Source organism: Geotrypetes seraphini, chromosome 17 (assembly GCF_902459505.1).
Source record: "Geotrypetes seraphini chromosome 17, aGeoSer1.1, whole genome shotgun sequence".
NCBI classification, from domain to species: Eukaryota; Metazoa; Chordata; class Amphibia; order Gymnophiona; family Dermophiidae; genus Geotrypetes; species Geotrypetes seraphini.
In genome coordinates, this window is record NC_047100.1 from 2560526 (window position 1) to 2587337 (window position 26812).

The 26812-nt window shown below is 41.6% G+C and overlaps 1 protein-coding gene across 3 annotated transcripts in view; it reads right to left on the bottom strand.

Moving 5' to 3' along the window:
• TMCC1 (transmembrane and coiled-coil domain family 1) overlaps positions 1 to 26812 on the bottom strand; it is a 96292-nt gene that overhangs the window by 36253 nt on the left and 33227 nt on the right. The window contains exon 1 of one of the 3 annotated variants that reach the window (XM_033926266.1): positions 15128 to 15227. The exons of the other annotated variants lie outside the window; for them this stretch is intronic. Within the exon in view, the coding sequence (XP_033782157.1) occupies positions 15128 to 15166 (39 nt within the window). The 5' untranslated portion in view covers positions 15167 to 15227. Of the gene's footprint in view, positions 1 to 15127; positions 15228 to 26812 lie in introns of those variants that run through there. 3 annotated transcript variants of the gene reach the window in all.

Sequence of the window (26812 nt, forward strand, 5' to 3'; positions counted from 1 at the left end):
GTATTCCAATACAGTTTTTGTTTACTAGCTAAAAACTCCCTCCGAGTGAGCTGGTACATTGTTGTGATGCAAGAGTCACAAGAGACCATTTTTAAAAAATGCTTTTATTATTTTGTCAACAAACTACAATACCAGCCAATAGATACACTGATTGCAAAATATCAGTCTTACAGAAGAAACAACAATCCCACTGAATCCATAATACCTAAGCTAATAACCCCCTTCCCCCTCAACCAAACCAGAGAAAAAGGCACAAGATGGTGTGGTAAACAACAGGGTAATCCAATGCCTCAATTTAGATCAGTCAGCTGTGGCTGTGCCAAAGACATAAAATAGTAACATAGTAGATGACGGCAGATAAAGACCCGAATGGTCCATCCATGTCCACTGTTCATATTTATGCCAAATTTTTTTGAAATCCCAAGGTATCATTGAGGAGAAGGGCTGTAACCTTAGACTTAAGATGCAAATAAGCCAGTTTATTCTGGACCCAGGTTGTACTGGGCATCTGGGTCTTCTTCAAGTGAGAGGCTATTGCCAGTCAAGCTACAGCAAAAATATAGTTAGCAAAAAGAGAATCTGGTGCTGAAAACCCAGGCAGAGGAGCATTCAGAAGGCAACAGTTCATTAATAAAGGACAGTGTCAACCTGTTATCTTGACCAACAGCTGACCCACCTTTTGCCAACAAATATGCATCGCCGGACAGGACCACCAGATATGTACAAAGTCCCCCTGAAAGCCACAATATCGCCAAACAGAATCCAGAACTCGCTCCATAAAAACGGAGCTGGAAAGGCGTATACCACCATATATAATATACCTTGCAGCCATTTTCAATCAAATTTGCAGAATAAGAACATTTAAAGAGACACTGATAAATAGATTCCTACTGCCCCAGTTGATATCTGGACTCCAGAAGGTTTTCCCCACAATAACTTGTAAGGGTCTACTGGGTCTTCCCTTACTAACAAGGCCTGATATAAATGTGAAATATACCCTCTACAAATTTTTGAATGTAAGGCCTGTTCTAGTAATGTTTCTGCTAGCACAAGGTCCCAGAATAAGAAAGTACGTAATTGGGTGGTCAGACCATACCTGCCCCAAGGTACACAGCCTATCCAGTACCCACTGTCGAACTATGGATTCCTACTGTCCCGCAGAAAACTCCCTGCATCCTATATATAGGAGTCTGCAGAAAACAAAATCGTTTTGGAAACATCTGTCGTCTAAGAGAGTACCAAGTATGCCAAGCCATGGGTTATCTACATAAGTAGTCCACCGCACTCTCTCTTGTAAAAGGGCTGCTTTGCAGTATAACTGAAAATGTAGGACCCCCAACCCCCTTCGCAATTTTGGCTGATAAAGAGTAGTGACCTTCGAACCCCAGGGGTTTCTTCTTCAAAATATAAGAAAACACCCTCCTATTGAGATGCCAAAAAAAACCCAAACCCTTAGGTGAGGGGATAGGCAATGGCAAAAAACAAATAGAGTAGCTTAGGCAATAAAAGCATCTCAACAGCTATTATGTGACCCAGCCAACCAGTGGCGATATGTTCCCACCTATCCAACTCAGCAAATACATGGCAAAACAATGGTGGAAAATTAACTTTGTAGAGCTGGGAGTGGTTTGCCATTAAATGAACCCCCAAATACTTTATTGAATGCATTACCCACTTAAAAGAATAGCAAGCCTGAATTTGAGTGATTTCCGTAGAGGGTACATTAATATTTAGCATCTCTGATTTAACAATGTTAATCTTAAACCCTGAGAATTTACCATACTTGGGAAGCACCGGCATCACTTCCTCCAGAGAGATCATAGGTTGTGATAATAAGAGAAAAATGTCATCAGCGAATAAAAGAAACTTATATTGTTGAGATCCCACAGCGATGCTCTGAATGCCAGCATGGAGTCTAATCAATACGGCCAAAAGTTCTATGGAGAGGGTAAACAAAAGCGGGGGAGGGCACAGCCTTGGCAGGTTCCCTTATTCAATGGAAATGGAATGGTATAGTCACCATTAATTTTCAAAACAGCCAATGGGACATTATAAAAAAGTCTTATCCACTCTAAAAAAACGGCCATGAAATCCCATCCTTAAATAAAAAAGTCCAGGTCACCCAATCAAAGGCATGCTTTGCATCCAAAGAAAGTACTAAGAAGGGTGTGCCAATAGAGCAGGCATGCCAAATCAAGTGCAAGGCCATTTTGATGTTATCAAAGATCTGCCTCTGGGTGATAAATTCCGCCTGGTCCCTGGAAATCAAAGTTAAGATCTTAGTGAATATCTTATAGTCGGTATCAAACAACAATATTGGTCTATAGGAACCACAATATTCTGAATCCCTCCCTGGTTTATGCATAAGAGTGACTCCTGTCAAGCGCCACGAGTAGGACAGACAGTCTCCCGCCTTAAAAGCATTGAATACTGTCATCAACATAGGAGCCAATAAGCCACTAAAGCTCTTATAAAATTGGTTGGTAAAGGCAGATCCTTTATTGCAGATAAGTTTCTTCTATCGTGATATCCTGGGATAGTCGCATGGTCACCCCGTATGATACAGTCGGTAGCAGAATTTCAGCTAAATAGTCCTCCAGAACTGACTCACCCTCCAGCCCATCATTGCGAGAGAGCTCCTTATGAGAGAAATACTTCCCCAATAGCAGAGCCCTCTATATAGCGATGTCCCTCTGCCATTTTAATACTGCGGGTGGATTGCATTTTAAATATGTGAGCTAGCAGCCTACTGGTCTTATCATTAAACTCATAATAATCTTGCTGAACCCTTTGGAGCAATGTTGCCAAGACTGCCAGTTCAAGCTCCTGTAGCTCAGAGCATAATGTAGTGACCTGAGAACGCCTCTGTGGTGTAACCTCACATTTTAAAGCTTGCTCAGCTGTAGCTAACAGAGTGCAAAAGATATTCTTTTATTCATGGCCAATTTCTTCAGATGGGATGTAAGTGCTAGTAAACTACCTCATAAAACAACTTTAAAGGCTTCCCAAAGGGTCACAAGATCTATAGCTTCATTATCATTATCTTCCATATATATCTTCCATATATTTAGCAATGACATCCAACTGCTGATCCTCCTGTAGCAGAGAATCATCAAATTGCCAAAGGGGGTCGCTGCCCTTTAGACAGGCTAATTCTAAAAACTAAGTCAACTGGGGCATGATCTCATAAGGTGCTACTATGGATATAACATTCCGCAACTTGTCTTCGAATAAAACCATCACCCAGCTATAAGTCAATGTAAGAAAAGGATTCATGGACCGGAGAGTAAAATGTGTAATCTCGATCCGTTCCATGAGTATCTCGCCATATGTCACCCATGCCCTTGAATCTTCCTTCTCCCAAAAACCTCATATCCAATGTGCAGATCTAGAAGGAAACAAACCTAAGAGATGCACCACCAGAGACAAAACAAAAGAAACAGTAAAGGAGGGGGGGGGGGGGGAAGCAGAGCCCCTCCCCATGGGCTCACTGGGGACTCATAGCCATAGAAACATCTATCACCACTGAACTATGAAAAATGAATATCAATACAGCATAAACAAATATCTGACCTGCAAAAAGCAAGGCCTGAATATCAGCAGCACCCTAGGAGAAGGCAAATCCCCTGGGGCATTCAGACAGGGACTGGGCCAGAAATAACAGGAACCATTAGAAGTTGAAAGCACAGTCAGGTGGCAGCCTTCCCATTAATACCAGTCTGGGATTGCTGTCGCTGCTGTCTCTTTTTGCCCGTAGGTATCCGTTGCCAACGAGATGATTGGGAGGAACCCACAGTGGGAGTGGTCCGGCAGCATCCGTTGCCAGGGCTGGATATAGAGCTATCCCTTCTTCCTTCGAGTGAACTCGTTGCAGTTTTCCATCCTTATAGAAGGCCAATGAGAAAGGATGTAGCCACCTATAACAGGTTCCTGCCTCTCGCCACAAGTGTCAGAGATTTTAATTCCTGGCACCTCTGAAATGTAGCTGACGCCAAATCTTATATGAATCCCAAAGTAGGTCCCCAGGGTGCAGGCCCGCGAAAGGACCCTCTCCTTCAATTTAAAATCACAAAAAACAAGCTATTGTATCTTTGGGCTTGTTCAATCGAGATGGGCCTAATGTTTGATGGGCCTGTTCCAGCTGTACCTCCTCAGGGTCAGCGATTAATTCTCATCCTTCAGAATAGCACAAACCAGACACTATACCACAGCTTCCACCAGAAGATAATCAGGTGCTTCCCGTAATCCCTGAAAGCGCAAGTTATGACGCTGGCCCCTATTTTCCAAATCTTCTATTTTGTCCAAAATATAAGAATCTGTGCCTTTACAGTCCTTGCAACTTTGCTCTAGGGCCAATAAAGCATCCACCTGCTCTTCTGCACGTGTCTCCGCTTCCTCCAGCCGGTGGCCTAGCGCCGTTATTTCTCCACGGAGCTCCGATGACTAGTTAATCACCTCAAAGGAAGCTTCTTCCCTTCAGTTACATAAGCATAGATGCAAACATTTCCCTTGAGGATCTCTAGTACTCAAGACACATTCAGAGGACAGAAGCCTGAAATAGCAGGTGATCCAACAGGAAGAGAGGAATTCCTGAAGACTTCCTGCATGCAAGGTGTCTCATTCATCTCCACTACAAGCATTCCTCAGGGATATAATCATCCTTAAAGAGGCAGAGGAAGATTTTATAGCATCTTTATTTCTAAACTCAGGGCTTAGGTTTGTTAAAAAAAAAAAAAAGTGTGTGTGTTGGTGTTAGATATTTCAAAACAAAAAAATGGTAGTCCATAGAACAATACAAGGATGATCCAGGAACATTGTTTAATGAAAAATCCTATTTTAAAAAAACATTTAAACATCCAACTAAACTTCTGTACAAAAATCAAATACAAAAAATATAAAAATATATCCAACTGGAACAGTACACAAGAGAGAGAGATTCACCCGATAAACAGCTGTTTTTCACGACAGCCATTTTATTTATTTCATTTGATTACGTTTCATTTAAAAGATGACTGAAGCAAATTGCAATCCAAATTCACAAAGCATAACATTATAAATATTTTCCTGCAGAAATACAAGAATAGCCCATGACAGCCACGTTTACCGCAGTTCTACCTTGTATAACCAGCACTTTGAATTCTATAGTCAGTACTTGCTTTCTGAAACAACTCTTTAAATATGATCCATCTTATTAACTGTTGCAAAGGCTGTGAGCATGGAACACGCTGCTCGGGGTCCCCACCTCATTTCCACAACAGAGCAAGTAGCAATCCAAGTCTGTGCTCCAGAAGAGATAAGGACAGACATATGTACTTTGCAAAGTGGCCCTTGGCAAAAGCCAGGCACAAGTCATTCTGATTTTTTTTCAGCTTTCTGCTTCTCTACCCAAGATGGGGGGGGGAAGAGCTGCTTGCTTGAAGGACAAGAATGTGTTTGGAAATGCCCATCTTCTTGAGTATACTGAGATCTATTGTGCCAATGACTGGGCTAAGTGGGTTGGGAGAAGATATCCCTTTGTAGCTGCAAATGAAGAATCACGGCACTAAAGCTCCAATTGGGTTGGAACCTGAATTCAAGAAAGCTTGGAAGAAGTACAAGAACCAGCATGTTCTCATGCGCAGGTCCTACAAAATGAAATAAACTTCCAGTTTATATTAGACAGCGGAAGGACTTATGCACTTTTAAGAAATTGCTGAAATGACACTTATTTTGTAAGATGAAATTGGACATTGATGTCTATATGTATGATGGCAATTGTTTTATTGGTTCTGTATGTATGTTGGCTTGTTATATTAATTATGTACGTGAACTTGTAATCTGCCTTGTTAAAGGCATACTATAAGCAAACTATAAACTTTTGGATCTCTAAGGGAGAGGAAGGGATAGTAGATGGCATGTATAGGCAGTCATCTGGTCATTTTTCTGTGCAGGAGGAAACTGCTGGTGGAAAAGCGAGTGGGTGTGCAATCATTTCTTTTTGCACCAGCACTTGCTACCTGCCATCCTGTCCTCTGCAGTAAATACACTAAACTGTACAGTTCTGCCCTCAGGAGGACCATAGTTTTCAGATATTAAACAACGTGTGGTGGACACCTGGAATGCGCTTCCAGAGGGCGTAATAGGGCAGATTACGGTACTGGGGTTCAAGAAAGGATTGGACAATTTCCTGCTGGAAAAAGGGATGGAGGGGTATAGATAGAGGATTACTGCACAGGTCCTGGACCTGTTGGGCCGCCACGTGAGCGGACTGCTGGGCACGATGGACCTCAGGTCTGACCCAGCAGAGGCAATTGCTTATGTTATCTGTTTGTGTATGCTAACAACACCCACAGAACAAGTTTATGGAACAGAGGAGTGAAATTTCGAATTTAAAGCACAGAAAAAAAAACGTTCTGACCTTGATGCGTTTTTGATTATTTTTTTCCTCTTCATCTTGGCTTTGCCTTCTCTTCTGACTCTTCATGCTCATTCACTTTGATTTTAAACTTAGTGTCCTGTTTAGCTTTCTTCTTTTACTCTTCTCTCCAAATCCCTCCAAGCTCTGGGCCCTCAGCTGCTCCTGTCGACCTCAGAGAAGCAACTACCCCCAAACTTTAAAGCGTGACAGGCCTTCAGAGAGACATCTCCTGCTGCCAGCAGACGGAGCCCAAAGGGGAAGCGAAAACTGAACTACAGCTGTGTCAGTCAGCTCTACTTGGCTGTGACCTGAGATATCAGCCAGATAAACTGCTCAATGCCAGTTAACCGAGTGGCGAGTGGAATTTTGCCATCTGGTCATGTGAACTCGCCTGTCCAATCATAGCACTCCATTCGCAAGAGTCATGTTCCAGCTTCCAGAGACTGGTTAGTGACCCCTGTAAGTGACCTCACCACAGATTCTGACCATTTGAAGGTGAGGCCTTTTCATTGATAATGTGCATCCTTCATTGTCCTTCTCTGCGTACAATTTCCAGATATAAGCCATGAAATAAATCTTGCATCTGTTAGTGAGTCATCAAGTGGCATTCGCAAGTACATTAAGATTAATAGCAGCCATGCATTAAGTGGTATTTGAGTCCACAGGAGTCTCACCCTGTTCATGTTGTGCTGACTTTTTTGTCCTCCCTTTGTGGATGTGGTTGGGATGGTTGGTGGAATGGGGTGGGGTTTATACTTGTACTAAAGAATCCCAGTATGACTGTTTGTTCTTAAAGGATGGGGAAACTGCTGTATTGTGAATTGGATGCATTGTTACGTTTTGTTTTTGCCTTTGCAATTATTAAATAAACCTTTTGAGGGAAAAAACCCAAAAACGATTAATAGCAGGTAACATATCTGAAGAAATCACAGTCCAAACTCTATATTTACTATATGACTTTTTAACTTTATCTTAGAAACAGAAACATGATGGCAGTACCTAAATGGGCCTCCGCGTGTGCGGATCTCTGGACTAGATGGACCTAGGTCTGGTCGGGTGAAGGCGTTTCTTATGTTCTTATGATAAAAGCCAAATGGCCCATCCTGTCTGCCCATCCACAGTAGCTATTATCTCTTTCTCTCTCCGAGTGATCCCACGTGCCTATCCCAGGTCCTTTTGAATTCAGACACAGTCTCAGTATCCACCACCTCTTCTGGGCGACTGTTCCACGCATCTACTACCATCCTTTCTGTAAAAAAGCATTTCCTTAGATTACTCCGGATGTCTTATGATTTTTTTTCATCATTTTCACTCTCTGGCACCACAAGTTGATGGATTGGAGGGTGGGGGGAATTTACCATCCACACCCAGGTGGACGTGCAGCCCTATGTCTGCCAATTAACTAATTTGTCTTTGTAGGGATGGATAAGAGTAGCTTAAAATTTGGGCAGACTTCCCACAGCTTGTATCTCTGATAAAGGACCAGAGTGAAAGATCTGTGCTCTCTTGATTACAGAAACACAGCTGCAGTCTGCATGAAGGAATTCAGGGTAATGCAGGGCAGAAGCTTAGGACTACTTCAGAAGTAAGACCAAGCGTTTAGCAGATGAGACCTGAGGTTTGGCAGTATGTACTCGGATGCTTTCATTCCCCAGTCTGTCTTACACAGGAGCTAGAATTTAAAGAGCTGCTTGTCATATAATTATTTCTCGCCACCATTTCCTACATATCCCACTTCATCTGGCTTCACTCAGGCTGCTGCCTATTTATGCTAGAGTTAAAACCAAAACGTGGTTACAGGAAAAGCAGCCATCACAGCTGGGTTAAAAACTCACACCCCACAAAGAAACTTGCACTGACTCTCAGTCAACTTCAAGTTGAAAACAATTAGTTTGAACATTTCATTACATAGTGAAAAGCTGATTGCTGTCTTAAAATGCCCAGCACTGATTCTGCAAAGAGGCATTTATTGTTACGCCAGTCAAAACTAATGAAGGGGTGGTCTGTTGTACAGAACCAGCCTAGTAATATGGCAATACCACTATGTACTCATTTCTAATGCAAGACTTGAATTACACAATGCTGCATACAAGTGCTGCCTGATTCAGGGAAAATTTTTTTCCATGCGATTCAATTTGGCCTATTTATTATTTTTTTTATTTGATTCACTTTTCCTGCCCAATTGAGTAATTTTTTTTTTAATGGCCTGGCAAGTTAATTTTTGTAGCCTCTTTACCCACTCCATCCCCCCCCCCACACCAAACCACACTAATGCTGTGGTGTAAACAAAACAAAAAAGACTTTTCATCTGTTAGGTCCTAGCTCACGTTCGCGAACACCAGTTCTGGCAGGATACACATTTCAAATCTGACATATTGTAATCACAAAATAGAAAATAAAATTATTTTTTCTACCTTTTGTTGTTTGGTCATTTTATTATTCAAATCATGTTGGTCCCAGGCTCTGGTTTCTGTTTGTTTTCTGTTAACTCGCTCACCAGGGTCTCCTGTCCATTTGAGGTTTTCTTCTTTCCCTATGCTCACCATTCATCTTTCGTCTTTGTACCTTCCCTCCCACTGCCATATCCAACATTTGTTTCTGTCCCACTGTCTACCATCTTTCTCTCTCTCTCTCTCTCTCTCCTTCTGCCTTGTGTCCTGGGTCAAACCTCTCTATTCTCCTCCTTGCAACATCTTTCACTTCCTCCCCTCCATTATTATGTGCAACATTTCTTTCTCTCTCCCCTTGCACCATCTTTCCCTGTCTTCCATCTTATGTCCAACATTTCTCTCAATCTCTTATCTATGTATGTCTCTCCCCTCCACCATATGCAAAATTTCTCATTCCCACCCCTTTCTACTTCTTTGTTTACGCCTGGCATAATTCTGGACAAGAAAAAATTCAAAATTCTGCGCACAAAGTTAGCAAATTCTGCAAGTTTATTTGTAAAAATGTAAACAATATTTTTGCTACTATTATCCATATTCCATTTAAACAGTTGAAATAAAATGTTTTTCTTCTACCTTTGTTGTCTGAATGTTAGTACTCTCTAATATTCTTCTATTTACCTAATGTTATCTAAAACCACATAATTCACCCCATTCTTATCTCCTAAAGACTTCTACTTCCAGTTGGTAACTCTTTACCCAACTTTCTTTTTTTTTTTATTACCTTAAAAATTTTATATCATCGCTTATTCTATTCTTTCAAATTTTGAATGTAATTCTTGTTTTTAGTTTGAATGTAATCCGTCTTGAACCGCAAGGTAATGGCGGAATAGAATCACTAATGTAATGTAATGTTGGTTTTTTCTGCCTTCCTGTCATCTGCTAATTCTACTTCAAGTGGCTACTCTCCATTTGTCTTTTCTACTCTCTCCTATTCTCTCACTACACCTGCCTCAGACATATTGATCATTCCTTTCCTTTTTAGCTCTTTTCTGCCTCTTTCTTACCCTTCTCCTCTTTTCCATTTTTCAGCTACCTATCAAATTTCCATCTTCTCTCCAATTCCCTATCTCATTCATTCCTCAGCCCTCCATTCCCTTTCATCTTCAATGTACCTCCATTACCTTATTTCTACTCTCTGTTATATCGATCATCTTATAAGTTTCCTTGACACCCCTCCTCCCCCTTGGGGTTCTACTATTCTCAGCACTGATTTGTATGTAATTCGTAAACCACATTCAATATGCGGTATATAAATTTTTAAATAAATAAATCTTCCTTCTTCCACCCTTGTAGCCCAGTATCTCCTTCCCACCCTCATAACCTGACATCTCTCTACCCTGCTACACTCTCTCACTCTCTTTTCTCACTCCCATTTCCAGGCATATCTCCATCACTCCATTCTGCTCCTGGATCCAACATCTCCCTCCTTCTCCCCTTCCACCTCCTATGTATCTCTCTGTCCCTCTCATCTACCCCCATGTCCAACACCTCTCTCCCTTCTTTGTGCTATATGTCAAATCTCTCCATCCCCCTGCAAGCACCATCTCTCTGTTCCTCCCCTCCATTATGTGCACTTTCATCCTCTCCCCTCACCATGCATGTCTTCCTTTCCTCCCCATGCCATCATCTTTCCTTCCTCTCACTCTCCCCTTCCCCTGTGCCACAAACTTTCCTTCTTCCTGTGCCATCAGCTTTCCTTCCTGAAGTTCCTTTCACCCCTTCTCTCCCCCTATGCCACCAATTTTCCTTCCTCTCCTCCCCTTTAGTCCAAGGTTTGCTTCTTTGGGCCGTGGTATCTGCAGTGACTCACTTGCTGCCTGCCGCTAACCCAGACGTCTCCCCTCTGCCGTGGAGAGACTTCCGGGTTAGCAGCAGGCAGCATGTGGGAACTGCTGCTGATACCGTGACAAGGTGAGATTTGATGCTGACATGGCCGGCAAAGCGAGATTCTGCATGGGAAAAGGTAATGCCATTCCTTCTTCCCATCCCCCTTGCAGCACTTCCCGATCGACACCCCCCCCCCCACCAAACTACATCTTGCACAATGAACATGTTTTAAAAATAGATCCCTCCTTCACAATTTTCTTAAACAGAACTAGTGAATGCAGTCCTGGCTTTGGGCCTCTTGCTCCATGCCACTTTCTCCTGCATGGCTCTGTCCCACAGACTCCCCGATCCTTCCCTGGGTTGAATCCTCAAGGTTTTCTCTTCTCCTTCTCAACAGCCCTGTGTTGGTTGCTGTGAAAACATGGAATTCTCTACATTTCACAAAATAATTCAAAACAAAGGCCCTTCTATTCTGACACCCATGAATCTATTAAACATTTCAGGGGATTAGAGTATAACTCAGCTCAATCACTTTAACAAAGGAAAGAAGGGGTATATTTGCAGAAACATTAAACCTAAGTTAATTATAAACTCAAGAAGCAGTGAAACATGGCATTGGAGCCTGTGAGCAGAGATTTGCTTTTTTTGGAAAATGGGAAGCATTAACATGTAGCACAAATAGTCTACACTCCGTCACTTATATTAACTGATTCTACCCAACTTAACTGCTCATCCAAGCAGAGGCCAACAAAGATCCTTCTCAGTGGTCAGGCAAGCTGAAATCAGGGATCTTGCTGATAAAGCCTGAAGAAGTTTACCGGCTCACAAAACACAACCTCCTCCCTCCCCAGGGTGAATATTGCACTGTATTCTCCTCGGGAGTCTCTATTGGAGCCTGTGAGCTAAGGTTTTCTCTCTCTCTCATCATTTTTAATCCAGAATGGCTGAACTGGAAGCACTGCAGTTTTGGCTAGGTACTAGGGACCTGGATTGGCCACCGTGAGAACGGGCTACTGGGCTTGATGGACCATTGGTTTGACCCCATAAGGCTTTTCTTATGTTCTTATAATATTTTTTCTTTCCTGCATGTTTCGATTGTAAAGACAGAAGATATACCAGTATTTTGTGTGGGGCTTTTACCATACATAGCTCGTAATACAAGATTTCACTCTTAAGACTTGCAAATATTTGCTTCAGTGCCAGCAAACCAAAGTAGTGAAAATATTTGTCCAAGGGCCATAAACAGTTGTGTGGCAATTTGGCAGCTTCTGTTTCAAGAAGACTAAATTGCTCTTTGCAAGGGGGCTGCCCAGTTTCCACCCCTCACCGGCATGAGGAACATGTGGTCCGACTAGTCCTGTGGTTTTTAAGTTCCTATGTGAAATTCTATGAACTTCTCACATTAGAAACACAAGTATGGATAAAACAAGCAAGCAGCCCCTCCCCAAAGAATTTAGGGGTACTCAAAAGTGCCACTGGGCACTTTTCTTTAATACTGAAAACGGAATTTCCTTTGGAGTGGGGTGGAGAAATTAAACAATCTTATTGTACCCTGGAAAATGGGAACAATGAATGTTTTCTAAGGCATTTCCTGATATAAGGAACATTTCCAAAAGTTGTTACCGAGGGTTATTTCAAGGAAAGTTCAATTAGAAGTAATGTTAGAAATGTAAGAAGCTATAGTTCAGAATAAATGAGATGAGTGAGTATTTATAAGAAAAGCATCTGCCTATGTGGGTAAGGAAGGTGCCAGCTTTTATTCTACCTCTGAACATTAGTGTGCAGAGGTCACGTCTCTTGGGCAATGCAACAGGCAGAGATTTCATCCACAGATTCAATGAATCTCCAGGTGTGGCTTTTTTTTCCCCCAGTACTAACACCACAAGTATTTGAGGTCCAAACAACAAATACTACTCCTCCCTTCAAAAAAACAACAGTATATATAGGCTGATGATGAGCTAATTAGACCGCAAGATCACAATAGCCCCTATCCCTCCTAACTACCTAGAACTCAGTAAGAGAGCATGCCTAATAAAAAGGGAAAAGCTGGGAATGAAAGAAACAGAAATCTCTCTAGAAACCTTCAAAGGAGAGTTCATATTTGCATTCTCTTCACTTTATCCTTGCTATTTATTCTGTAGAGTTCCCGTCTGTTGCACACGTGCAGTGCTGGGTACAATCATGATGCTTTATAGATAAATTAATCGCTACACAGCATTGAGCTCTGTCTGTCTCTCTCAGTACATTATGCCCATCTGTCTCTTCATTTTGCCCCCAAGGGTCAGAACATTTTTTTATATAGTTTTAGGCGACCTTCAGCCCACCTTTTGTTCTCCCCCTCATGCTGCAAGTATAAGCACCAGGTGGCAGGCCAGAGCCATTCATTTTAGACAATAATAGGAAATGCATTTCCTTATCAAGCTAACTTTTCACTAATTTACTGTCCTGGAGGAAAAGAGAACAGTCTTCTGTCACTGCAGTGCACCCCACCCCACCCTTCATGCCAACCCATGTGCCAACATGAGTCTTCTAAGTGCTTTTATTGAAAGCATGATTTAAAAAAAAAAAAAAAAAATTGTATGGGAGAAGCAGCCATATGCCAAGAATTTAAGAAGTGTTTCACTTCTGAGCTTGGTCCATGTTTGTGATCTCTGCCCAAATGCAAACATCTTTGCTTCATGAGGTTGTCCAAATCTTTTCAATTTTTCACAACGCACACACAAAAGTCCCTGAAGCAATCCCATCCTATAGCTTTCTTTTCCAACTGTTTTGTCCTAGGCTGATCATTGATCTATGATAGGCCTATCAGCAAACACCGGTCCCTGGATAGGGCTTGCTTATGCTCACCACCTAATTCAATTCTGGTTTTACACCATTGTCTTAATGGACAAGGAATAAATAACCATGGCACAAAATCAGAACAGTATCTGCCTTTAATAATTGATCTGGAGCAACCCCAGGCCTCCCTAGGGTATAAAGGCCATGAAGACAGGAATTGACAGCTTAGCCAGTAGTTACCATTCTTTTGGAAAAACTATTATTTAAGCATCATTTCGGCCTGGTCTAACTAAACAAAATATGACCTTCAATCAGATTTGATCCCTTATGATGTGATGGAATTACAAGTTGATTTTAGAGTACATCTGCTCCTCTCTCACATCTCACATCCTAATTCCATTCCAAACTGTGGAAGAGTTGTCAAAAGTCCACTTCAGGGCCAAGCAAGTTGAGGTTTTAGGCGATAGGCTCAGGAGTAATCTAAGGAAATACTTTTTTACAGAAAGGGTGGTAGATGCGTGGAATAGTCTCCCAGTAGAGGTGATGGAAACAAAGGCTGTGTCCGAATTCAAGAAAGCCTAGGATAGGCACATGGGAGCTCTTAGAGAGAGGAAGAGATGATGGTTACTGCAGATGGGCAGACTAGATGGACCATTTAGCCTTTATCTGTCTTCATGTTTCCATGTAACAATGGCAGAACCTAGGGAAATCAGCTTCAACTCGGACTTCTGGCAGTGTGTGATACTGGAGCAGAGCAGCCATTAATGGATAAGATCCAGAGAACCCAGGGTTCAAATCCCACCGCTACCTCCATTCTGTAAAAACGCTGGGGATGGAGAAACACCTCCTGAACATGAATGGGATTTTATCTTGAGCTACCATTGAAGCTAAAGAGTCACTTTTACCCCTGTGCAAATGATTAGACTAGCAAAATTGGCTACTCTTTCTTCTATAGAATATTAATGTTAAAATGATACAACCTGTGTAAATTTTAGGCTGGAGCACTCGCACCAGCCACTGAGCGGATGTAAATGTTCAAGCACAAATGCTGATGAAACACTGGTAACCTATGATAATATATATGTTATTCGCCAAGTGTGAATCCCACCCAGGCATACAAACAACCAAATACACACGATTATGGTATGCACATATTTACAAGATCTAAATCTAAATACAGCATAGATTAGATATTTACAGAAGAGTGCTTAACCAAGTTTTTGGCATTTATACCTGCATTTGTTGGTGTCTTAATCATCTATGCACATATTCAGTACATAAATATTAGCACCTCATTTCTCTCCCCCCCTCCCCCCCACACACACACTTAATATTCATTCCAGAGGTGGCTGGAAGCATAAACCACTTTAAAATCCTACAGAAAGGAAAATCCTAAAATCTGACACCACTTCAGTAGGATGCCCATAGCTGGGATAGTGGGCTCCACAGCAAACCTGCCTTTCTCTCTCCCCACCCCTCCCCAAGCTTCTGAAATTGCTAATTATACATGCTTTTCTTCCTTGAGAAGGCAGGACTCTTAAGCCACAGCTAAAACCATTCCTTGCCAGTGCAAAGACTACCGCTTTAAACCTTATTCCAGGAGAACAAAACCACACCTCAAGAACAAAAGGCACAGAGTCCCCTCTCCTGATGCACAGACCGCCACAGAACCCACCTTAGAGAGCTGCCTCCTGAGGCTAAAGCGCTGAACCATGGTCACTGTGTCTTCAGACAAAGAAAACCCACTGGAGACACACCGACAGCCTCCTAAAGGCACTCGAGGTGAAACATCCTAGCAGGCAAAACCGAGGAGATTCCCACACAGTTCTTTGGTATAAAACAAACTGAAATAATAGGAGTAATTAAAAAAAAAAAAGACTCAATTCTTCATTGTTCCTGGAAAACCTGCCGAGAAGCAGAAAAGGGTGGAGAAGAGATGCAGAATCCCAGGACTGTTCTACCCTTCAAAGGCTTCCTGGCAGCATTTCCTGTGAGTCAGCTGTGAGGGGGTCTGGCCAGGACCACCAGCCTCCCTCCTGCTCAGCAGTTCTCACAGGGTGGGGCTCCCAACATTTGTCTTAAGTCAGAGCAATAACTAATCTAGCAGCCAAAATCCTCACCAAGCAGCAATACAAACACTGAAAGAGCTTCCCTTAGGGGGTGCAGCTTGCAAAAACCCCACCCCTTTCCCCACATACAGTCCAACCTCTGTACTAGTTTAAAAAGATTTCATGTGTGTGATGTCTAGCTTAGTCAGAGGAAGCCATTCAGCATGAGTCAGGGGAGGGGTAAGCATGTCCCTATGTAACCCCCCCCCAACCAACCAAGAGAATCAAGCCCAGGGACAGCAAGAACTGTTTTTTATGAGCTGATAATCCTGTGTCTATGCTCACAGGGACAGTCTAAGCCAGTGGTCTCAAACTCAAACCCTATGCAAGACCACATTTTGGATTTGTAGGTACTTGGAGGGCCTCAGAAAAAATAACTAATGTCTTATTAAAGAAAAGACCATTTTGCATACGGTAAAACTCTTTATAGTTTATAAATCTTTCCTTTTGGATAAGTCTTAATAATAATATTGTCATTTAGAGCTAAAGAGACAGATGATCAAGAAACTGTTTTATTTTACTCTTGTAATTATGATAAACATATTGAGGGCCTCAAAATAGTACCTGGCAGGCCGCATGTGGCTCCTGGGCTGCGAGTTTGAGACCACTGCTCTAAGCGGAACTGATTAAAAAAATTAAAACTTCCCACTTCAAAACATTATAGGAACTGCAGTCTAGCTGCATACTGCAAGGAAGTCACAGATCAGACTAGTCCGACCAAATCCAGGATCTTTGGTTTCAACCAAAATTAGCTGCTTGATTTCAGTAGAAAGTGATGTTGAAACTGGCCAGGTCCTGCTCCCACCACCACTACACACAGCCTATCTTCCCTGGGCCTAGCAGTGTTTCTCACCTTCTTCAAGCCAAGTACCCCCTAAGTCTAACAAATATCAACTGAGTACCCCCGCCCAAGCTCCGCCCCTGACCCCACCCCCATAATAGTACTAATTGTAATGTAATTTCTTCCATCCATTTTTCATATACACACAATATAATCTTAATACATAATGGTAACCACAAAATTTTAAAAAACACAAAACACACTGTACATAGAGAAAATGTTAATTATCATTTATATTTGGGGGGTTTTCAAAGATGTCAAGGCAGATGAATTTAAAATATGCAATGTTACCTCAGTAACAACTATAGAAAAATAGACAAATATAGAGAGCAGATATAAATTCTCAAAACTGACACATTTCAATCACTAAATTGAAAATAAAATCATTTTTCCTACCTTTCTCATCTGGTGATTTCATGAGTCTCTGGTTGCACTTCCTTCTCACTGCATGCAATATTTCTTTTTTTCTGCCTCCTGCATGCTTTCTCTTCTCTGGACCTCTTTCCCTTCCCCAACCAACATCTCCCTCTATCTCTGTCCCTTCATAAGTTCAACTTTTACTTGCTTTATATCACCTGAGGTGATTTTCTTTAAAAAGACAGTAAATAAATCATAGTTTTCATAAGTTCGTAGTTTATTAAAATTTTGACTAAGCACTTCTCCTAGAATTCAAAGCATTGTATAATAAAAATAGTTTAAATATATATAGGGAACAAACAACAAATAAACATAAACCTTACAAGACAGACAAAGGGGAGAACTACAATTTGTTAAGAAAGAAAACATAAAAGGATTTGACAAGGTAGGGAATAGTTAAAAAAATAAAAAATGGGATCTATAGATAACAGAGAAAGAAAGAATTACATCACTAAACTTGTAAGAATCCACATAAGCACACAACATTCCACTAAATCCTGCTCAACGTTAACGGTCAACATCATGGTTGCTCCACGCAGGTTACCAAAGCCTTTTTCACCTCCCTCTACAGTAGGGGGTCTTAATCTGGGGTCCATGGATGGGTTTCAGGGGGTCCGTGAGGGTCAGATAAAAATTAACATTTACATTCATTTATATATATATATATACTTTATGGAAACTATGCGGCCCCACTCATCCAGCTCTTCTCAATAGCATGGTCTACTTCCCACAGAACCCTCAACCGGATGCTACTAAGTCTCCCATCCACTAAAGATCTTCACTATAAACGAGTTTTCCACTCCATGCTTACCCTTCCTTGGAGTCAAAACTTGGAATAGCCTTACAGAAAAGACCAGAACTGAACCTTGCCACATCATTTTCCAAAGAAAACTGAAAACCCATCTGTTCGATTCTTAATCTCCTTTACCCTCTCTTCTCTCTCTTTCCCTTCCTCCTCTCTCCCCTCTTTTTCTCTCCCCCTTCTTATCCACCTCCTCTCTCCCCCTCCTTTTTCTCTCCCCTCTTACCTGTCTTTACAGTTGCCTTGAACCTGTATAGGTATGAGTGACGCACAAATAGAAGATAAGATATTCACTATACAGCCTGGTACTGGTGATTTTTCTCACAGACAATGAGAGAGTAGATGTAGTAGCAATGGTAGTAGAAAACGTAGTAGCAGTAGATCTGTTAATTTGCATAAGATGATTGTATTTCCTAATTATGAGTGGCTGTTACTTTTTGCATAAAAAAGGAGTGTTTTTTTAGATTGTTTACTTTAAAGTTTAATAATACTTTGTGTATGTCATATATGTATGAGACAATCAAGTCTCGGTGAATAAAGCACATTATATTCATTGCATGCTAAGTTGTGTTTATGTGAATATTTCTAGGGAAGGATGTCCATAGCTTTCATCAGATTCTTAAAGGGGTCCCTGACTCAAAAAAGGTTAAGAATCACTGCTCGACATTGTTTCAAGTGCTACTTTCCCAAAGTCAGCTTGCAAACAAAGGAAAATACAGAGAAACTAGACGAGAACAAGCTGAGATACACCAAGGGTCAATTTACCAGCTATATCCTCCAATGCATACCAACACAAGTAATGCAATATTCTGCGCTGATGGATCTCCATGAATAGGTGTTGTATACAAATTACTAACCACTCAAACTCAAAGAGACTCCCCACCACTCAAGGATGATCCTGGTCAGGAAAGGTCATCTCTACATGGAGGGAACAAAGCACTACCTAGTACTACAAGGGGAAGTGGTAAAGAGAATAAATCAAATATTAATCTTCTAAGGAGAGACTTCAGCAGTAAACTATGGGCAGGGAAAACAGAAGCTGTTTGAACAGTCATGGTAAACACAATGTTCCCAAACATCCCAGGCTCTGAATATTTACAATAGGACTCCTCATTTTACAACCAAGATTGTACCTGAAGAGAGCACCAGAATAAGCACCAGCACTGCAAAGGTCACTTCTGCCATCTCTGCCTTTTCTTAAACTCAATGGAATGACTCTATAGCATAAATTCTAGCCAAGAAGCCCTGGCTTTTGGAATAATTGGAATGAGCCTAGGTTCCGCAGAAGGGCAGGGAGGTTATTCCAAAGCTCAGTGAATTTGAACAAAAGGGATTTCCCTAATTTACCTGTGTACATGACGCCTTTTAATGAGGGGAAAGATAGTTTGAGTCTGTGGGCGGATCTGGTAGCGTCAGGTCTTGAAGAATTCCAGGATAGTGGGATTAGGGAAGGAAGAATGCCATGTAGGAGTACTGGTCAATTTCTTTGGATAGATTGGATAGAGGAAGTGCACTAGATATGGTGTATTTAGATTTTAGTCAAACCTTTGACACTGTTCCATACAGGTGTTTAATAAATAAGCTTGAGACGGACTGGAGGGGCCAAATTCTCAAAACTTAAGGTTGCCTTTAACGTAGACGCTAAATCAGTTCCAGCCAGTTTAACGTGCATGTATTTTAGCAGCAGATTATTAAAACGGCTTACCGTGGTTTTTTCCAAGTTTTCAAGCAGTCTCCGAAACTGCCATGCAAATGTAGAACAACGAAGTCATTAATATTAAAATAAGCACTCCGAGTGACTCTCTATCATTGCCAAGTGATTCCCTAACCTTGCTGTGCCACATTTGTGTCCGAAATTTGCCGAAGAGTCTGAGTTTCAAGTTTCAAGTTTATTAGGATTTTATATACCGCCTATTGAGGTTATCTAAGCGGTTTTTACAATCAGGTACTCAAGCATTTTCCCTATCTGTCCCGGTGGGCTCACAATCTATCTAACGTACCTGAGCTGTCGTAGCCTTACTTTCTGATTGGCTCAGGCATTGACAGGAAAGTAAGGTTTGACAGCTCAAATCCCAAATTCTAGATCGGCAGGAGAGATCACCAAGTTCGCACAGCCTCCGGAGGGATCTGTACTGGGACCAGTGCCATTTAACTTGCTCATAAATGATCTGGAAATTGGAACGACGAGTGATGTGATTAAATTTACAGATGACACTAGACTGTTCAAAGTTATTAAAACTCATGTGGACTGTGGAAAAATGCAGGCAGACCATAGGAAATTGGAAGACTGGGCATCTAAGTGACAGATGAAATTTAATGTGGACAAATGCACACCTATCTTTGAATCAGGCACTCAAATGGCTGCCCATTTGTCCCCAAGATGCAATTTAAAGACTGTTTTCTGAATTTAATTGCTAGTGCCAATATCTAGGTTCTAATCTTATTAGCACAAAGTCCATCTCATCAGGATAAGGTTCCTCTCTTTCCCCCAAAAGCTCCCTTGTGCAATTATCTCATTTCCATATTTAGAGCTCAGCCTGCCTCAGGAGTCCTGTGAATGGGACTAGAAGCAGCTCTCAGACAACGACCTGGAGGCACTGGATTTCAATGTCTTCCTTAACATAGAAACATAGAAAATGATGGCAGAAAAGGGCCACGGCCCATCAAGTCTTACTACTATCATTTATCATTTCTATAGCGCTAAAAGGCGTACGCAGTGCTGCACATTTAACATTCAATAGACGGCCCCTATTCAGAAGAGCTTACAATCTAATTTGGTTGGGGAGATTCTGGAAGAAGGAATGCTGCAATGGGTAAGGTGACAGTGAGTGGGAGTTAGAAGTTGAAAGCAGCTTTAAAAGAGTGGGCTCAGCTTGAATTTGAAGCCTGCTAGAGACGGAACAGGACATATTGATTCAGGCAGCCTCTTCCAGGCATATGACATGGCAATTAAGAAGGGACAGAGTCTGGAGTTGGCGGTGGAGAAGAAGGGGAATTACCTAATGAATGGAGTTCGGGGGGGGGCCATAGGGGGAGATGAGTGAGGAGAGATATTGAGGGGCTATAGAGTGAATGCACTTACAAGTTAGTAAGAGGAGTTTGAACTGTATTTGGAAACACATGGGGTGCCAATGAAGCAACTTGAGGAGAGCTCTCACGGAATATGAGTCTTCCTGACCCTCCATCCCACACACACCTATGGCACAGGAACATTGCACATAGCATGATGGCCAGCTCCTGCCAAGCACTTTCCTTAGGCTTTGCCTTCACTACCACCACAGACATGTCAGGAGCTGTGCTGTGCAGTGCTTCAAAAGATCGCCTCTCTGCCAGTGAATCTAATCTCCTGTCCTTGGACAGCTCCAGAAGGCACTGGCTCTACCAGGCACAGCTCTTCCCAACTCAGAGCCTGAACACACTAACCTTTGTACAGCTCAAAAGACACTTGAGGAATGTCAAGTTAACTCTTGCATTCAGATGCCCCCCCAAAAAGGTTAGACCGGGCTTGATGAAAGTCACTGGCAGGCATCCTCTACTTCATGCTGATGTCCTGCTCATCTCTGATTCTTGAATTCCACGTCTTTGGACAGTATTGTGCCTCAAAAGCTATACAAAGTCTATTTATCTATTTTACTAACGTTTATTTATTTATTTATTTTTTTGCACCATGTTGCTCATAAAGCAGCATATTAGAAAGGATGTGCAAATCTGAATAAAAATGTTCAGACTGGGATGCCTCAAAGTCTGCCAAAGTAGAGCCTGTTCTAAGATGCATAGCAAAGTAGACGTTTATGCACTGGCTACATAACATAGTAAATGACAGCAGAAAAGTCCTAAACGATCCATCCAGTCTACCCAGGAACACTCATTATCATGGCTAAATTATCTTTAATATTTCTGGGTAACAGACCATCCTACCGTCTTTAGGTTCCCACTGCTTAGAGATGCCACTTAAGCTCACTCCAGCCTATCCTATTAGGGGAACTCAAAATGGTTTACATGAATTTATTCAGGTGCTCAAACATTTTTCCCTATTTGTCCTGCTGGGCCCATAGTCTATCTACCTGGGGAATGAGGGGATCAAGTGACTTGTCACAGGGAGTAGCACGGGTTTGAACCCACAATCTCAGGGTGCTGAGGCTGTAGCTTTAACCACTGTGCCACACTCTCCCCTATTACATGAGGTACAGCAATCATTTAACGCAGGGAAAGAAAATAGCTTTCAACTTTTAGTCTTGTTTTGATTCCTAACTACTTATGACTTGCTAAGTACACGTTCCCTTTTTGATTTTCCATTACTAAGTCTCACTTTACAATTCAAATGGACTGACTCAGAACTGGCTAAGCTCTGGCAGAAAAATGAAAATGCCTGTAGTGTGTGTGTCATCTTTCAACTGGCCACAGGAGGGCAGCAGAGTTCATACCTCTATGCTTCTTGTTTACCGACTACTACCACGTTTCCCTGAAAATAAGACAGTCATTAATTTTGGGTCCAAAAAACACACTAGGGCTTATTTTCGGGGATGTCTTATTTTTTTCATGTGCAATGATCATCTCTCCCTTCCTCTCCTCTACCCCAATTCTTCCTCTTTCCTTTCTCTCCCCCATATGTGTAGCGCCTTCCCTCTGCAGCATCTTTCTATCCCTCACTTCCTACCCCCCCTGTGAAGCAGAACCCTTGAGCAGCACATTTCTATCCTTCCCAGGGGGGATGGGTGGGAGGGTTGGCGGGGTTCGGATAGAAGGGAGAGATGGAAAGATGCTACGCAGGGGGATGGGTGGGAGGGTCAGTGAGTGGGGTTCGGCTGCATGGGGTGGGGGGGGGGGGAAGAACTGCTGCCAGCGAATCCAGGGATAGAGTCAGGGACATCCGGAAGGGGCTTTGGGGGCGATCTAACTAGGGCTAATTTTCAACGACGAACGCAACGCTGTACAGAGTCACAAAGGAAAAAGTCCCTGCTTGAAAGAGCTTACAATCTAAACAGACAAGACAAACAGTTAGGGGGGATGGTTAACCTGCTGACTGGGGTGGTGAGCAGTGGACAGAAGGGAGTGTTCCCCTGAGGTGTCTCTTCGTCACACTGAAGAGCCCTAGCCTCTTTAGCTTTTCCTTATCACTTTCATTGCACTTTTCTAATTTCGATATATCTTTTATGAGATGTAGTGACCAAAACTGCAAACAATATTCAAGGTGTAGTAACACCATGTTGAGACATAAAGGCATTACAATATTCTCCATTTACTGAGATTTGATTGTTTTTATTAGACTTGCTATTAGAATTATTATTATGGAAATGTTGATTGCTTAGTATTTTAGGAAAAAAAAAAAAGTTTTAAACTTTTGCTTTTACTCTCTTCTATCCTATTTTTAAATGGAGTTTCTTTCTTGATGAATGTGTATTATATATTGTACACCACTTGATCCCTTTTTTAGGCTGTTATGCGGTATAGAAAGTTTTTAATAAACAAACATAATGCCTAACATTTTATTTGCTTTCTTAGCTGGCGCTGCACATTGAGCAGAGGGTTTCAACGACAATACCTAATTCCTACTCCTTCAGACATTTCTTTATGTTTTAAATTTTTTCCAAAACTGTACATAACTGAACTCTAACCTAGTATCTAGAGCAGTGGCTTGCAAACTCTCTCAAACACCACAAAGTATCTGTACTAACTCCTTTCTGAAATAATTGCCCAGCTACTATACTGTCCATAATTCTTGTAAAAACTGGGATATTTGCAATGTGTCTATGACACGCCTTTGATATTCCCTCACGACTTTGGGGTGAGCCTGAGGGGATATCAGAAGACCCACCTGGATCCCCAGGGTCCACTTGAGCCACCATGATTTTTTTTATGGAGTAGGGGGTTCAAGGGAACTTTTGCAGGGTGGGTCAGGCTCGGAGATCCAGGAGTCCACTGTGCTTTTTTTCCAGATCATTTCCTGTTGGTGCAAAAGCCAGTTCCTGATCACGCTCTAACAGATATTATCTTAACTCAATAGTATGCACTGCTTTTTCTGACCGCACACACTTCTTAACATAGCAGAAATTTGCATATTATTATGAGAAATGTGTTGGTGTGAAGTATAATTGATGGTTTTTAAAGCATTAAATGTTTAACGTGTGTTAAAAATTTTAACACAGGTCTTCTTTCCTCACCCACAATGTTCTCCTATCTCCTCAATCCAGCACCCACCACCTTTGCCGCCGCCTGGTGTCTCTCCCAAGTCCCTCCCTCTGACCTTCTAAACACTGCCAGCAATGCCAGTGATTAAGGAGGGACAATCAAACTGAAATGTTTCAGTTTTGAGAATTTACATCTGCTCTCTATATATTGCTCTATATGGGAGGAAATGTGCGATTAAAAGTTTTAATTAATATACAGCCCTAGTGTTTTTAAATGGTTTCTTCTTCGTTCTCTTTTATTGTCTTTGTGATTTTGGAAACCATTTTAAATGATGTTTAATCAGGGAAATGGTATATAAATGTGAGTAAATAAATACTACTGTACTACTTTATAGCATTTAGAGAAAGTACTTTTTAGCGCTGGAGCTTAGCATTGAGCTTTCTGCATTGAGGCCTAACTTTAAACCTGAGGCAGTGGAGGGTTCATTCATTCAAGTTACTCCCTCCACTCGTGGCTGTTTGAGATCACCACAGGAGGGGCTATCTGTAAATCCATCAGTCGCCCATTGGCCCTCAACAATGTCAAGCCCCACCTAGAGAGTTCAGACAAGACATTGATTTTTCAATTTTTCACCAGGATATAAAGACACGGCTATTCTGGCAAGCTTTTAACATTGAATAGCTGTCAGTGTCTTCCGATTAGATGGCTCTTTACATTTGAGTGTGTCCTTCAAGTATTGTGGGGTTTGCTCCCAGGGTGAGCTCTGAACCTTTTAAGGATATTACATATCTATCTGCCATTTTGATTATAATTGTGTTTATGCTGTACTTAGTACAGTACATTTTTTTTCTAATTTTGCTAGATAAAGGCCAGAAGTGTTTTAGTTGTAGAGATTTTTCTCTAATGCAATAAAACACATCAAAATCTGGTTCTAACATGCTGCCACTGTGGAGAGGTTAGAATTCTAAAGCACACACTGGCTTTTGCTCCAGGAATGATATAGTTACAGCAAGACTGTCCTTTTCATTCCAATCAAGATATTCCTGCCTGCAGGGAATCTCCCGCATAACAAGCAAGTTATTAGCTTCACTTAGTACATGTAAAAGTATCAATACATACTTTGAATACACCATGTCAGAATGCATTAGGAGTGTACACACATGACAAATTGCACATGGAAACTCTAGAACAGTGTTACTACACTGCTGGCAGTCTTTAAAGAAATAATTTGTTCAGCTTCTATATGCAACCTCTGCCATGTATCATATGAACCCTCTTTTCTAATCCTATTAACTCTGTTGCCCTCTGTTACTGCTCAGTGAAGAGAGATTGGCAAAGCTAAATTATGTAAAACTCTGCTTTGAATCTGCAACAACTTTAAAGTCCTGTGGAGGAAAGATGGACAATCCCATGTCCCTAACAGGTTACGGCAAACCGGAAATCCAGCATAACAGAAAACAGATACAAAATACAGCTCCATCTGAAAAGATCAAATTGTGCAGCGTGAGCCTTGTGAAGGAGGGAGAAATCCTGCACACAAGTCACAGAATGAATGCACACATTTCCTGCAATCATTTAATTCCCCTACTTCCATCCTGCCATAAAGGGGAAAGAATTGCTTCAACGGCTATTGCTATTTCTCCATAAGCACTGGCTGCTCTGCTGGTCACACGGGTGCTATGAGCAGATCACATATCCACAGGATGGATAGTATTCAGTAACAGGAAGAGGACTGGTGCAAACTGGCTGTCATTGGAAACAGCATACCCATCTTTTCTTGACTTATGCTACTCCTGGAGGAATTCTGCACAACAAATTTTAAAAAGTTCTGCCTTTTTTTATTTGGAATTTATTTTGCTTAGAATTCTCCCAGCAAAAATGCCTGGTTCTTCCATGCTCCAGGTCTGACACCAACTAAGGCTCGATTATCCCCCCCCCAGCACTTTCACTCTCTTACTAGCTTGAACCTCTCCTTAGGATTAATAGCAGCCTGGGTTAGTGCTTTTCAGCTTGGAAAAGAGACATTTGAGGGAGATATGAAATAGGTCTAAAAAATCCTGAGTGGAGTGGAATGAGAAAATGTGAGTCAATGGTTCGCTCTATCAAACACAAGGACATGGAAATACTTTTAAAATAAATAAAGAAAATATTGTTTCACTCAAACTAATCTGTGGTAAAAGCAGCTAGCATTTCTGGGTTTAATAAAGATTGGTTGGTTAATTTATTTATATACCACCTATCAATAGAGGTTGTCTAAGCAGTTTACATTCAAGTACTCAAGCACTTTTCCATCTGTACCTGGGGCCCAGGGTCACAAGGTGCAGCAGTGGGCTTGAACCCACAACTTCAGGGTGCTGAGGCTGTAGGTCTAACCTCTAGGACACTCCTTCCTTCACACTCGCAGACAAGTTTAGACAGGTTCCTGGAGGAAAAGTCCATGGTCTGCTACTGAGATAGACATGGGGAAGCCACTGCTTGCCCTGGATTGATAGCATGGAATGTTGCTACTCTTTGGGTTTCTGCCACGTATTTGCAACCTGGATTGGCCACTGTTGGAGACAAGATACTGAGCTACAAGGACGGCTGGTCTGACCCAGTAAGGCTATTCTTAGGTTCTTTGTCTGTCTCCTCTGATGCTTATTAAGATATCTCTTTTCTATGATGCTGACACTGAGAATCACGTTTGTGTTCTACGAATGTTCTACTGTGCTGTTTTAATATGTATAATATTAATTTTGGCATTTCCAAATTTACCTCCTTGTTCTCTGCAGCATACTACTGTTAAACTGGTCCTATATGCAAGTTGACTACACTGAATCTCCTCATAAAGGTGGTTAATAAATCTTAATAAATAATACATTGAGAAGGGAAACCATGTGTTCCTGGAATCGTCCCATAGCTTCTATTATGTAATTATAAATAGCTTGCATTTTATATTGTTTCCTCCTATCTGGGTACAACTTGTTTTTGTCTATTACTTTGCATGCCTGACTCCCAATCCACTGAAGGCCACATCCACTGCTCCCACCCAAAGATCACCACTTCAAATCATTAAGGCTTCAA